This window comes from Amblyraja radiata, chromosome 14 (genome assembly GCF_010909765.2).
Source record: "Amblyraja radiata isolate CabotCenter1 chromosome 14, sAmbRad1.1.pri, whole genome shotgun sequence".
In the NCBI taxonomy this organism is placed as follows: domain Eukaryota; kingdom Metazoa; phylum Chordata; class Chondrichthyes; order Rajiformes; family Rajidae; genus Amblyraja; species Amblyraja radiata.
This window is the reverse complement of record NC_045969.1, coordinates 21,692,051-21,708,129: the sequence shown is the minus strand read 5'-3', so window position 1 is coordinate 21,708,129 and position 16,079 is coordinate 21,692,051. Positions and strand designations below refer to the sequence as shown.

General features: G+C 38.1%; 1 protein-coding gene across 2 annotated transcripts in view; it reads right to left on the bottom strand.

Moving 5' to 3' along the window:
• Positions 1–1,063: 1,063 nt before the first annotated feature.
• The window catches only part of cdkl5 (cyclin dependent kinase like 5), a 109,388-nt gene continuing 94,372 nt past the window's right edge, over positions 1,064–16,079 (bottom strand). Inside the window, exons 17-19 of one of the 2 annotated variants that reach the window (XM_033032759.1) lie at positions 9,985–10,107; positions 8,031–8,141; positions 1,064–7,127 (exon numbers count right to left, since the gene is read on the bottom strand). In XM_033032759.1, the coding sequence (XP_032888650.1) occupies positions 6,741–7,127; positions 8,031–8,141; positions 9,985–10,107 (621 nt within the window). In that variant the 3' untranslated portion in view covers positions 1,064–6,740. The remainder of the gene's footprint in view (positions 7,128–8,030; positions 8,142–9,984; positions 10,108–16,079) is intronic. The other variant, XM_033032760.1, reaches the window with a different exon arrangement.

Sequence of the window (16,079 nt, the reverse complement as noted above, 5' to 3'; positions counted from 1 at the left end):
TTCAGTTACCGAATAATTATAACTATAAGATAAAAGGAAACTAAAGTATTTATGTCAATTCTATGTAAATCACATACCCTAAGAGAAGGCAGATTTTTCTTGTAACACAACAACGTACGTAACGCGACCAACGTTGCAGCGGCCTCTGCAGTCCGTCTGTCTTTTTTAAATTTTTTGTCCCATAGAATGTATAGTTTTGTTGTGGTTTTTATATTGTTTTTAGTTGAGCATATGTGGGGGGTGGGGGGAACTTTTAAATCTCTTCCCTGTACGGGTGACCCGACCTTTTCCCTGTCGGGTCTCCGTTGTCGTTGGGGCCTAGCACCGTGGAGCGGCCTCCAACCGGAACGACCTGGGGGCTCCAGTCGCGGAGCCTGCGGACTTACCATCGTGGGGCTGGCCGGCTTCGGAGCGAGAGCTGCAGTGGCGCGGCTGTGACCCGACTCCGGAGCTCGGAGGCTCCAGCCGCAGGTCAGGTGGACAGTGACATCGGGAGCTCGCGGGTCCCCTGGTGGGAGACCGCTTTTCGGAGCTCCCGCAACGGCAACTTCTCCTGGAGTTGACCTGGAGCGGGGCTTTGCATCGCCAAGTACGGCTTTAACAGCCGCGGGACTTGCCATCGCTCGCTGGGGGCTCCAACATAAGACCCGGAGCGGGGCCTTACATCGCCCGGCGCGGGACTTGCCATCGCCCGCCGGGGGCTCCAACATTAAAACTCGGAGCGGGGCCTTACATCACCCGGCGCGGCCTTAACGTCTGCGGGACTTGCCATCGCCCGCCGGGGGCTTTAACATCGGGAGAAGAAATGGAACACAGGGGAGAGACAAGACTTTGCCTTCCATCACAGTGAGGAGATTCACTGTGGTGGATGTTTGTGTAAACTATGTTGGCTGCGTGTCTTGGTTCTTTTCTTGTTGTATGACTGCAGAAACCAAATTTTCATTTGAACTTCTTTTGAGGTTCAAATGACAATAAAAATTGTATTGTATTGTATATCTGTAGACATCACACTCCCACGATTAAAATTAAACATATATACAGTATTGAAAACAGGAATGCTTGATATTTTAGTGCAAAAATTTGCATTTTTATAAAGGTGTGTTTTACAAGTTCCATTCAAAAATACATTGTGCTTAGTAAAAATTAACCAATTTCATGCCAATATTCAGTGACAACATTATGATTTAAATTTTACAACATAGTTGTACATACAGATGGGAATCACACCATAAAGGTTCAATATACAAACATATAAATGTTATATAAACAATTTACAAATGCTTTATATCTTGCACCAATTATTTAAAGGGAATAACTGCAACGGCTTAAACAAACAAGAATGCGACTATGTGACATATATGCACATCGCCATACAGAATTCCAAATACAGGACTTTTGAGTTCACTGATAACTGAATTCTTGAAAACATTTGCAGTTTTTCTTTAAAAAAAATCTGCCTAAAATATAATTTAAGTAGTGACTATAGGCATTAAACACTTTAGAGAATTACATATACACCTTAATGCAACTTTTGTTTTCATATTCTTTGTACATCTGGATATTATCTAAACAAAAAAATATTAAATAGCAATTTATGATTATTTGATTTTCCCTATTAATATCATACTCCTGGTAGCAATTTCTAACCCTATACATGTGTACTATTAACGTCTAAGAGATAATACACTTGTGTACACCCATACAAATCTGGTAAGAAGTACTTGGATCTGCATGCATGGAACACATTCTTTCAGAGACAGAAATGTACATATACACTAATTATACTTGCTGGTTTATATTCTGCTGAATTATTTAGACCCTGGGTTAATGCTGCATCAATTACTATTGTATAAAAGCTGTTTTAAAAATGTAGCATAAAAATCTATGCATATTGGTTGTTTTGTGCAAAAACTTTTTTTTAAGTTTTAGCTCTGAAAACTGACCTTTCCATATAACATTTAATATGAAAAAGTGAACAGATGTAAAAAAAATTGTAATGTGATAGCAACAATAATTTTTTTTAAACTTAAAATTCTGCAGAATATAAAAGCGATCTATTTCAAAGGAAATGTCAATTGTATATTTTAACTGTTTGAGATCTTGGTTGTGTAACTCATCTCGTTAATACTGAAAAGGACCAGTAAAAAACTGTATACAGCAACACCTATCCAGGGGCTGGATTTTTCTAAGTTCTATTTAGAAAAGACCAACATTGAAGAATTCATAGTTTCTAGAACATTAAAATAAGCATATTTTAAAATGTGAATTAGTACAAACACTTGTTCACAAGGAACAGGAACCTTTCACCAATGGAATGGCAGAAGCCACTCAATGTTTGAATTACAATGTCTGTACTGTAAATCCTACCTTTTAATACATAAAATATATTCTTAAATTTTAACGGTCTGTGCACAGAAGAAATAGTGAAAGTTAAGCTCAATGAAAACCTGGACTATTTTTCCAACTCATGTAGAAATCAAGTAAAAATCATTACAGAGCAGAAAAGAACATAAATATATGTAGCAATATTGATAAGCCACATATTATTTGATGGCAAACACAAAACAATCACAAATCAATCTTTCCTAGAAAAGGTATTGATTCTGAAGTTGTGGAAATCTTTCAAATAAAAATAAGGCAAGATACCGTTGAAAGAAATCACGCACTGTTGTGCAAATTTAACTGTAAACCAACAAGGCACTATTTTCAAGGAACAGTACATGTGTGAAACGATTAGTTAAACATGTTTCTTGAAGAAAATATCTGGGCAAATTGTGATGCTGCAAATTTTGTGTTTTGCTGTACTGAAGCTTTGGAACACAAATATAAATATTTTAAACCTGAACTACTTAAAAGTAGCTGAAAATATATATATTTAAAAAAAATCTTTATTCTGAGATAAGTTCCAATTGCAAGATAAGGATCAAAATTAAGTTCAAAATTAAGTTTCATTCGCAATTGCCTGTGATTAATATGGCATATCACTATTAGTAATTTCTTGAAAAAAGGATGGTAATGCAATTGGTTCTGACAATGTTTACTTTTGACAGGAATCCATATTTGTTCATTTGTTTAAAGTTTGGTAATTATTTAGGCTTATTGATGAATTATCACTTCTTACCAATGGACGAGTTCAGGAATTATATTATGCTTTTTGATCATCTTGTTATTCATCATGACTAAACAATGAAATCTATGATCTCAAGTGTGCATATGCATGATCCCAAGTTGTAAACATTGGTTTTAGTTCAACAGGTATCTCAACTGTATTAAAGCTTTTGTTTTTGTGCTACTTCTATTAATGCAAATGCTTGATCTTTCAGCTGCATAGACATTTTACATAAGGGCAATGTGCCCTTAAAAAAAAATGTTTGCAAGTTAACTGACCTCGTGGACCAGTGGAAATTTGACATGTTTCCAGCATTTTGTGAATTCAGGAAATAAAAGAAGAAATGGGAATATATAGTGAAGTCTGTAGAAGGGTCTCGATCTGAAACGTCACCCATTCCTTCTCTCCAGAGATGCTGCCTGTCCCGCTGAGTTATTCCAGCATTTTGAGTCTACCTATGTATACAGTGAGTTGGGTAATTTGGAACAAAATTGGTTTGGTCACAGAAGACACGACAGTGGTAGATTTTTTTTTGGCTAGTGTTCTGTGACCAGTGGTGTGCCGCAAGGATAAGTGTAGGACGTCTGTTGTTTGTACAACATGAATTATTTGGATGAAAATGTGTGATCTGATAAATAAGTCTGCAGATGACATGGGAAGTTGTTGGAGTTGTGGATAGCAAGAAAGGTTATCAAAGAATACAAAAGGGTGTTGATCAGTTGGAAATTTGGGCAGAGAAATGGTAGAAGAAGTTTAATGGACAAGAGGTGATGCACTTTGGGAAGTGAATTGATGGGGAAAACTATACTGGAAATAGCAGGACCCAAAGGAGCATTGATGTACAGAAATGGATCTTAGAGTGCATGTTTATATCTCCCTATAAGTGCTTGCCTTGATCAATCAGAGAATTGAGTATTCAAGTTGACAAGTCACATTGCAGCTGTATAAAGATTTGGAGTACTATATGCAGTGCAGGTCATCACACTATCGTAAGGACATGGAGGCTTTGGAGACGGTGCAGAAGAGGTTCACCAGGATCTTGCCTAGATTGGAGACTTGACTACAAGGAAACGTCATATATTATGGAAATTAGGTTTAAGGTGAGAGGGGGAAAGTTTAAAAGAGATTTCCAGGCAATTTTATTTTATCTACACAGAGTGGTAGGTGCCTGGAATGCATTGTCAGCGGAGATGGTGGAAACAGATATGATAGCAACTTATATGAGGCATGAAGACAGACACATGAGCAGACAGTGAATAGAAAGATCTGTACCATTAGGAGACAGATGGGATTCGTTTAAACTGGCAGCATTATCATCGCAGACACTGTGGGCCAAGAAGCTTGTTCCTGTGCAGTTTTTTATACATATACCTTGGACTGTGTTTATATTTACATTTAAAGGCAAGCAGAATATTTTAAACTGAAAAAATGTGAAATGTAAATTGTTAAATTCTGCCTAAGATCAGAATATGATCTTGTGAAAATTACAGAAGAGAACTTTGATAATTTCCTCCTGAACTGCTATTTTTGGATGACTGGTGCTATTTCTCTTTTTGAAAAACTGATGCCAATGTGAAATATTGTGCAAGACCAACATTTTATTTTCAGGAAACACTGAAAATATTTAGCTCATCAAGCAGGATCTTAAAAAGAAAAAGAATATTAACACTTGCCATTCATGACCCATTATCAGAACTGATCTATTGCTTATATCAACCATTTTTTGCTTTAATTTCAAATTTCCAGCATGCATTTTGTTTTTGGTTGATCCATTTACCCATCGCTTTTTACCAAAACACTTTTTGTCCATAGAATCACTGTACAAGAGTTCAACAATGAAAAACAGCAAACACTGGATAAAACATGAACCAAAAAAAATGTAGATGTTTAACATGAAAAATAACATGGATATCTTGGATGTTCCCACATAAGAGAACATAATCTCTAGCATGATCAATTTAAAGGACAATTACAAACTAGAAAATGTACAATTTTGATACTAAACGTTTCATGCCAGGTACGGCCACAAGCTTTTATCGAGTGTGGATTGAAGCCTGCTGGGCTTGTCATCCATTTCCACCACAGTTCACTCGACATTTTTATACTCTGGTGAAGCATCACATCTCCACCATAAAAGTTACTTATTGGTCAACCAGTAAGAAAGCATAATGATCAGAATCAGCATGATACTGAAAAACTACCAAGCAGTAAGAAACTGTTTGTAGAAATTATATTCCCATGAACTCCACAGAAAACCTCAGATGAAAGAAGCCCATACTGAATAGAGGGAAGATGAGCACTTAACATGTTATCCTTTTGGTAGCACAGTAATAATCAACAAAGCGAAATGTACTACTGGAAACGTTGTGTAATTTTGTTACTGGCACATGACCGAATAAAATTATCCAAGACCGTCATCAACAGAACACAATGACACTCAAGTAACTAAAATATGCAATGATAATGTAATTACATCCACATGAGGAAACAAAATATATATTACTGCACTGTTACATAATCAAGAATCAATTATTTGACGATGGGCAGTGCCAAAGCACGTTTTCGCACTTCCCATCGTCAACTAGACAACAAAATTCAAAGTGGTAAAGATAAATGAGCGTTACAAACTTATGTGGGGAAAGAACAGAAGTCAAAATTTCTTTTAAAAAGTTGCAATCTTTTCACTGTAACATTTTTTTTTCATCCATGACCCCAAATCTAGAGATAGGTATGTGGTGAAATTGATTCCAGCTGTATTCTTGCAATTTAGATAATCATTGCAACTTATGCATGATTTTTAAAATTTTATATACAATATATATGTAGTTCACTGTTAAGCACAAAATGTAAAAATTAAAACCTTCATCCAGAAGAGTTTTATTCACCTGGTTCAAGCCAAATGGATTGAAGCTTTTTAACTGTAATCTAAATGAATGAAAATATCATCTCAGTTGCATGATCTGCAAAATAATAGGCTCAATCATCTGTAACACATCATTGGTTGAAATGGTGTTAGTTTTGCATTTTCAGTTTATGAAACTGCAATTTGGAACAATGTAATTTGAGTTAATTCTATATATAATTTTCATAAAGTACTTTGTATAGATTTTAAATTACATACCAAAAATAAAATCCTTTTATCAAACTTTGACAAGCTGCTAATTGCGCACACCAAATATAATTACTAGTATATTTGCTGAAATGCCACTATCCATATGCTGAAATATAATGCAAGTAATGATTGTTATGAGGAAGAATAAGTACCAAATGCCAGGAAACATCAGCAGCTTGTGAATAAACTGTACATTAGTACATTGTAATATTGTGCTCTTGTGAAAACATGGATCCCAAGATATTCTCCAATAATTTCTCCCCAATAATATACAAATATATTTGCTATAACTACAAATTGTTTAACTGATACCCAATAATTGCAACACCATATGAATTATGAGCATTGTTAGAAATCATTATATACACATCATTTTTACACAGCTGATTAGTAGTTTCTTGAAAAACTTCAATTTAAAATAATTCTGCTCATCACTGGTACATTGGTTGGGAGTATTTTTACTTTATTACAGATTATTCATCTAAAATAATACTATGCACCTTTTTTTTGGAACAAGAACTACAGTGCTGTTTCTTTTAAATCATTGAGATTTGGCATTCTGGGACGTGCTGTTCTAGTTATATGTATAGAATGACCATTCTGACTTGTCTTGGAGATTATCTGGTCAGAGTTAATAGCTCCATCAATACCAGTCCTGCCACTTGGTATCACATGCCAAATTGGCTCCATTTGGCCAGGTAGTTGGAAATTTGGCCTAGTTTTTGCCTGGGAATCTTGTCTTATAGTGCTGTTATGAGTCTGTCCTGTTGCACGGTGGCGACCCTCACTGCGAGTCGATTTGGCTGGCTGACTTGGCAAAGCTTGAAATCGCACGTCTGAGGAAGTAGAGTGACTTAATGAAGTTGGGAGCTGCAAGAACTTTCGCAGAGATTTCAAGGGGTGTTTCTGTTGAAGATTAAAAAAACACGTTGATGAATAACTAACCCAACATTTTTTCCACCAAGCATAAAATCATGGCCTACAAAGTAGCTGCAATGTGGCATAGTTAAGAGACAACCAAACAGTCCATCACTGAGGCAATAATTACACTCAGTCAGTTCACATGCTGACAGCAGATTTCTGAAACAGGCATTCTACTCCAAGAACTGTCATATGAGGCGAATATCCAATGAACAGAAGATTCAAAAATATTTTCAAAGCCACCTTGAAAAGATGCACCATCCCCACAGATTCCTGATCCAAAGTCGAGAAAAATAATTTGAAATAGTATTGAAAGCCTTGAGTCCATTCATTGGGAGTAGACATAATCCCAGTTTAAATGCACAAGAACCACATCTTCTCAAACTACCCATTCACTCACCCGAAGATAGACACAAAATGCTGGAGTAACTCAACAGGACAGGCAGCATCTCTGGAGAAAATGGACATTCGACATTTTAAGTTGGGACCCTTCCTCAAAGCAGGATTCTGACCAGAAACGCATTCTCCAGCATTTTGCGTCTATCTCTGGTATAAACCAGCATCTGCAGCTCCTTTTTATTTCACTCCCCCATCCTGTCAGGTACCTCTTGCTCTAAATGTGGAGTTCTACAATGACCATTGCAGTCATTTTAGAACCCACAATACAGATACGAAAGCAAGCCAAATACAATGCAAAGTAAAAGTCTAAGAAAGGAATAAGTAACATTAGCACAAAACTACTTTTTAGGAAGAGAACAATTATTTGCATTGGAATTTACGGCAAAAGCTAATTCCATTAGGTTCAAATTACCTCACTGAACAATAGTGATTGCACATCAAAATTATTTAACTGGCTGTGAAACAGTCCAAGACTCCTGAGAAAAATACCTGAGACTGATCATCCACCATTTTGTCCATGGACCAATCCTTGCCTCTGTTTTGACAAGACTGTAGAGCTTTCTGTAATGCCTGCCGATCATGGCCATCACTGCTAGGCATCTAAGAACAAAGAGCTTGCATTACCACAGGAACTTTGCACATAATAAGAACATGTTCTTGGCTTTCAACTTTGCTAATGACATGCATTCTTTAAAGTTTAGCTCGATCACAGCCTGGAAACAGAGTGAATAGGATTTTGGTAATGTAGCAAATATGTATGTAGCCGGAAGTCAAGATGGAATGTCAAAATTAGACTGAATGAAAGATTACATAGCTTTGTCCAAAAAATGTTCCTCTATGGTGCCTATCAGAGGAGTTATTTGTAAGATTTATTGTTTTCTATAATCGCATAATCTAAACTGCTAATTTCAAAAAGAGACTTAACTCAGTTCTTGCAATACTTTGTTCTTCCAAGGTAATATAGAATTAAATATTTTTGTTATGGATGAGTGATCAGAAAATCTGACCCTTTTCTCAAAAGATATTTCAGAACCAAATAGATTACTAAGTAGTTACCCTGTTCTAAAACTCAGATTACATGAGTAAGACTTGTGCTTCAATACCAATAACTGTATTAGATACAGATCAGCAAATAAAGATTTGGGGTAAATTTAATAACTTTTGAAGAAGCTCATTTACAAAAGTGCTAATCTTGACAATAGCATGTCAATTGTGGCATGGATTTCTCCTTTCCTAATTTTATGTTCATTGTGGTACAAGTTACAGGGGATCTTTGGACTCAGGTAAAAACAGGATGAGCAACACTGAAGAATTATTTAATCTTTAATCGATAGTTTGAATTAATTTGCAGAGCACAAAATAAAGATTGGGACATGTGTGGAATTATAGTAAAATCCATCATAAATCAATAATTTTAAAAAGTATTGAATTTTGAAGTATTCTTTGGGGAATTCAGTTAACAATTAATATTTTGGAACAAAATATTCAGTTAACAATTAATATTTTGGAACAAAATATTCAGTAATAATTATTGTTTTAGAGAGGTCTCTAAAAAGTCTAATTTTAATCATTCAACAAGGACCATTTTAAAGATATTTTACAAAAAGCATGATTTCCATAGAGTTCATTTCAAAAAATAATTTGGAGAAAGGTTCATCTGTAAGCTTCAAAACTACAAGCTTTGGAAACGCATGGGATTACTGAGAGCCGTTATCTGGAATTATGCATTTGCCCACAAATGCAGATTTCAAAAATTGATGACAGCTCTACGGTGCAATGGCAGCAAATATGGGTCGTGTGTTATTGCTTTGGAAATTTTTTCCAATTGTGCAGAACATTCACTTATCAAAATCTGTATTCTACTACAAATATTTCAAGAAAATCTATGTTTTTGCTATGAATGAACTTTTATACAAGGGACAGATTAGTAGCAACATGTCTGCTATCTTGTGCAAACAAGCATTATTTCTATCTAAACCATTAGGCTACAATAATATGAACATGGTTAAAAGCACAACGTTCTATGTGGTCTAGTTTCAAATTAAATTTTTTGGTATATTTGTGAAGTGGTCAGAAACTAATCGACTTGAAAAATGTCAGATTGTTTTTCTCTAAGAAGCACCATAGCCAAGACATGTATATAATTCAGCATTTCCCAATTACATGCAGTTGTGTTTTTGTTACTGCTTCCCAAATTTGAAACTTTGATTCTTGAACATGCTATTAGTTCAATGGCAGCAAAAACAAAAAGCTCATTTTCACCGAAAAATTGAAAGTATCCAGTTATTCACAAAAATTAATTTCCTATCTGCATTCCCCGTGTTATTTATGAGAATACAGAGGAATACCCAAGCTTAAATCCATTTCAAATATGTGCATGCTCTAGCTGTTATGCGCTGAGGTATTATAGCTTGTTAGGAATACAGTATTTTAAAATGAATACCATGGGAAGATTGACTACAGGAGGTTGTCTTGAGGAACAGATATTTTTTAAATGGCTCTTTGCACTAAAAAGAGGAAAGAGGGATTTTCTGATACTTGGATTTGCTCCATCGTTGTTTTCCGTCTGTAATATAAGATATAAATATACCAAGTGCACACACATTGTAACACACATATTTCTGTGCTTTGAATGAAGTTCCTATTTTGCCAATAAGCAATAGGTACATACAAAACATTTTTCTTTTAGTGCAATCTATAAAGTAGCAAATTCAAATCACCAATTATAGTTGTGTCTACTTGCACTCATTTAGGGAGATTCAACCTTGAAATAACAAAAGTACCAACTTAGTTACGTAAATTCCTTGAATTCATGAGAACAAACAAAAAAAAAGTGCTGGTGGAACTTAGCAGGCCAGGCAGCATCCGTGGAGAAAAAAAAGGACAATGTTTTGGGTTGGGACCTTTTTTCAGACTGATGGATTAGAGAGAAGGTTGCGAAAGGGGCAAGAACTGGCAAGTCTTCGGTAAATTACGATAAGGAGCAAATTCAGATGATTAATGACATTTAGAACCAGAAGTGCATAGAAGAGAGCAAGGCGTGATGGGGGGGGGGGAGGGGATTAAAAAAAAATGTTGGGAGGGTTGGGTAGGAGATGAGCTGATGGGGGAGGGGAAAAGAACTGGGTGACAGGAATATGGGGAGTGGAAAAAAGGGTGGGGGGGGGGGGGGGTGAGGGGGAAGCTGGGTAGATGAGAAGTGGGGGGCTGTAAACTTCCCAAGTCAAATATGAGGTGCTGTTCTTCCAGTTTGCAACGTGCCTTGACTTTGGCTGTGTAGGATGTGGTGGATGAGGTTGACATGGGAATGGAAAATAAATTAAAATGGCTAGCAGTGAGCCCTGGTAGATGGAGCGTAAGCGTTCAGCTAAATGGTTGACTAGTCTCCACTTGGTCTTGTTGATGGAGGAGGCCATTTCGAGAGCACCAAATGCAATAGTCGAGGTTGGAGGAGGTGCAGGTAAACCTTTGTTTTACCTGCAAGGGCTGTCGCAAGCCCTTTCCGCAGAGACCTCTCTTTCAGCAACTATTTTTGCTCAGCCCTCCCCACCCATCCCTCACTTCACCACATAACTTCCCCTGCAAGGAGATGCATCACCTGTCCCTATACCTCCCTCCGGTGAACAAAACTGAACGCAATACTCCAAATCTCACCTGTCTGCCAATCATCACTCCACAGCTGAATTCACCTGAATTCATCTGAATCACTTGCCGACTCTTGCCTCACTCCTTCCTCCCATCTCTCTCAGTTTTTCCCCTCTACTCCATCAGTTGGAAGTGTCACAATCCAAAATGTTGCCTGTCCTTTTCCCTTCACTGATGCTGCCTGGACTGCTGAGTTCACCTAGCACCTCGTTTGTTGCTCTAGATTCCAGCATCTGTAGTCTTACGTTTTCATCAAGGACAACAAGGAACTAGAACATAGAACAGTATAGCACCAAAACAAACCCTTCAGCTCGTAATGTTTGTGCAGACCATGATGCCAACCAAACTTATCTGCCAGCACAGAATCCATATGTGTTTTTTTAAATACTGGAGAGATTTTGAGGAACACGATTATTACTCAGTTTTTTACACCAATACACTGTTCTTTACAAAAATCTACTCATCATGTAAACCTTATAAATAACATTAATAACTTAGACAACTTCAAGACCAAAATATCAAAAACTTTTTCATAACAGACAAATCTTCATCGTTTTACCACCAATTTGGACACCAAAAATGTGACATTAAAAACGCTGCCACATTTAGTCATGAATATTTAATTCATAAATATACTTCATATGGCCCCTCATACATATACATTTTGATAATGATCTAGGGAAATATCTTCATCAATACCAGGAGAAAAATACAGTAACATAAAGATAATACAGTACAGTAAAGATCCCATAACGGTCGTTGTGCTTGGTGTCCATTGTCACGACCGTTTATCGGGATCGGTACATCCGTAAGTTAAATCATGGAGGGTCCAAACCTCTAATGCTTTTCAAAAGCACAACGAGGTATCCTATAGTAGTAGCGATTTTTGGGCGAGTTAATTCTTTTTTCTTATTTTCCAATTTAATATATCGAAAACATCGTGGTGTCAAAAATGCAACGACCGTTTACGATATATTTTCCGACTTTTCAAAACCAATTTAAAAAAAATTTTGGACAGAAATTGGTCATCAAAACTAAGAAACTGAGCCAATCTTTAATTTGGCAACACACTGTCTCTTGTTTATCTTTCGTACGGACCAAGTCGCTAACTTAATTCCTTCTTGTCAACTTCGGGAAGCTCTGCAACGACCGTTACGGAGACATTTTACTTACAAAAAAATCAGCCCAAATCAAACGATCTGATGAATCATCGGCCATCGATAGATCAAATCCATAAGATAATGTACCGTTTAGATCACATTGGTGAAAATGCTTGGTTCTCGCTAATAATGTAACGTTCATTTTCTGGGACACCAAACCTTTTAGTGTCCACTGTAACGTACGTTTGTGTGTATGATGTGTAACGCGCGTTGCGGTGTCCACTCAGATGAATGCAGTATTCTACTACATGATCAGGTGAATGAAGTGGAAACGGTGTTTGCAATTTTATTGTTCCATGTGGTATTCATAAACATAGAAAGGAATATGAAATACATGCACTTACTGTGCCAACCAGGTCACTGGTGGACACCACGCGACAACCGTTATACAAAATGTATTTGTGTATTCTGATGCCATTTTCGGAAACTTGCCATCAATATGTTATATTTTCTTATATTTTTTTATTGATACTATGTTAGGCATGAACCCAATAAAGTGCTTGTCACTTTTTTTGAAGGGATTTGAAATTTGACCCCCTTTGTCACATTTTTGTGTACAGTAGTGTACAAAGACACATATTCCTCCATTCCATGCAAATCCAAATGCCTATCCAAAAGTCTCTTAAATGCTACTATCATATCTGCCTCAATGACACCCCCTGCATGGTGTTCCAAGCACTCACCCATCTTCTCGGCAATAAACATGTCCCGCACATCTACTTAAAATTTGCCCCTCTCCCTTCTAGTATATGATATTTCCATCTTGGATAAAAGGATTTGACTGCCTATCCTATCTATTCTTCTCATAATTTTACATACTTCTGGTAGGTTTCCCCGCAATCTCTGACATTTCAAAGAGAACAATCCAAGTCTGTCCAGCCTCTCCCAGTAGCTAATACCTCCACATCCAGGCATCATTCTGGATAATTTGGATGAGAACATACACGGCAAGATTAGCAAGTTTGCAGATGATGCAAAAGTGGGTGGTTGCGCAGATAGTGAAGACGGTTGTGAAAAATTGCAGCCGGATCTTGATCAATTGGCCAGGTGGGCTGAGGAATGGTTGATGGAATTTAATAGAGGGAAATGTGACGTGTTGCATTTTGGGAAATCTAACATGGACAGGACCTACACAGTGATGGTACGGTTCTGGGGAGTGTTGTAGAGCAGAGGGATCTAGGAGTGCAGGCGCATAGTTCCTTGAAGGTGGAGTCGCAGGTAGATAAGGTGGTCAAAAAGGCGTTTGGCACATTGGCCTTCATCAATCAAACTATTGAGTATTGAAGTTGGGAGGTCATGGTGCAGTTGTACAAGACATTGGTGAAGCCACATTTATAGTATTGTGTTCATTTATGGCCACCATGTTATAAGAAAGATGTTGTCAAGCTGGAAAGATTTACAAGGATGTTGCCGGGGATAGAGGGTCTGAGGTATAGGGAAAGGTTGAGTAGGCAGGGACTCTATTCCTTGAAGCACAGGAGGATGAGGGGTGATTTTATTGATGAATAAAATCATGAGAGGAATAGAATGGGTAGATGCACAGAGTCTCTTGCTCAGTGTAGGTGAATCGAGGACCAGAGGACATAGGTTTAAGGTGAAGGGGAAAAGACTTAATAGGAATCCAAGAGGTAACTTTTTCCACACAAAGTTTGGTGGGTGTTTGGAACAAACTGCCAGAGGAGGTAGTTGAGGCAGGGACTATCCCAACATTTATGAAGCAGTTAAGACAGGTACATGGATAGGACAGGTTTAGACGGGTATAGACCAAACGCAGGCAGGTGGGACCAGTATAACTGGGACATGTTGGACGGTGTGGGCAAGTTGGGCCGAGGCTGAAACTTTAATCACAGTATAAAAAGATGAAGGGAAGATGTGGGGCAAGAACTGGAAAGTGAAAGGTGAAACATATTATCACATGTTTGATAATACAAAGCAGGTGAGGAGGGGTTGGCTGGCAGACAAAGTCAGGCGAGGTAGGGCAGTGGCAAGAGGCTGGGATGCAGTAGTGAAGAGAACACAGGACTGCAGATTATGGAATCTAATAAGAAGGGGCTCAGCCTGAAAAATCAACTGTTCATTTCCCTCTACAGACACAGCTTGACCTGCTGAGTTCCTCCTGCAGTTTGTTTTTTGCTCCAAATTCCCTGAAATTAGCATCACAAGTGGACAGGGTAGCGAAGAAGCCTTTGGTACACTGGTCGCCATCATTAAGGGCGCTGAGTACAGAAACTGGGAGATTAAATTGCAGCTGTACAAGACATTGATGAAGCCACACTTGGAAGTATTGTGTTCAGTTTTGGTCACCCAGCTACAGGAAAGATGCCATTCTGCTGGAAAGAGTAAAGAAAAGATTTACCAGGATCTTGCCAGGACTCCAGGAACTGAGTTCTAGGGAGAGGTGGGACATGCTAGGATATTATTCCTCTGACTATAGGAGACTGAGGGGTGATCTGAGAGTAGTGTATAATATCATGATGACCAGAAAGAGAGCCTTTTTTTTTTTCGAGAGTAGGAACACAACTAGAGGACATAAGTTTAAGGTGAGAAGAGAAAGATATCATATGAATCAAAAGGGCAATATTTTCCACACATGCGTTTCTGGATGAGCTGCCAGAGTAATTTGTTGGGGCAGGTACAATAACACCATTTAAAAGACATCTGGACAGATTCATGGTCAAACAAGGTTTAGAGGGATTTGGGTCAAACATAGGCAATTGGGACTTGCTTATATGGGCATTGTGGTCAACAGGGACATGTTTGATTGAAAGGCCTTTATCCGTGCTGTAAGACTCTCTATGTCCATCTCACTTTTTTTCTATATGGCTATTTCAGCATCTATACTCTCTTGTGCTCCATAATAAGCAATAAACAGTCTATTTAAAGCACGGAAGAAACACAATGGTGTTTGATCAGAAATGATAATACATTTTCCCATATGGATAGGATAAACATACAAAAAATATTGTGATTCAAGAATAATTCGACTTAAAGTATGTGCATTAAATTACTCTCAGTCACGTACCCAATGTTGTCACATAAAAAGACAAAGGGCTGGAGTAACTCACTGGGTCAGGATAGGCAATAAGCAAACATGGATGGGCGACGCTTGGGACCCTTCTTCAGACTGATGGTAGATGGGGGGGAGGTGATGGGGGCGTGACAAAGCTTGGCAACTAATACAGTCAGGCAGATGGTTGGACAAATGCCACAGATGAAAAGATAAAGTTGGAAATAAGGAGATAAGGATAGAAGAGATGTGATGTGTGAAGCCAGAGTAAGGAATATAAGTGGAAGAGGATGGGGTGGGGGTTCCGGTGGGGCACTTGGAAGAGAGGGGGAAAAGGGGGGAGTTTGTACATTTTTGTTACCTATAATTGAAGAATTTAATGTCCCTACTGTCGTGTTGTATGCGACCCAAGCGGAATATGAGGCACTGTTCCTCCAGTTCACTCAATGGAGGAAGCCCAGGACAGGAATGACAGCATAGGAATGGGAAGGGGAATTAAAATGGTTAGCATCTGGGATCTGGCAGGCCTTGGGCTTGCCAATGTGAAGGAGGCCACATCGGGATCACTAAGTGCAGTAGGTGAGGTTAGAAGAGGTGCATGTGTCTCACCTGGAAGTGCTGTGGGAGTCCCTGGAAGGAGGGAGGAGGGGATTGTTTAGGTGGGAAGGTATGAGTGAACCAAGGAGTTGCTTAGAGTGCAGTCTCTATGGAAATCGGGTAGGAGTG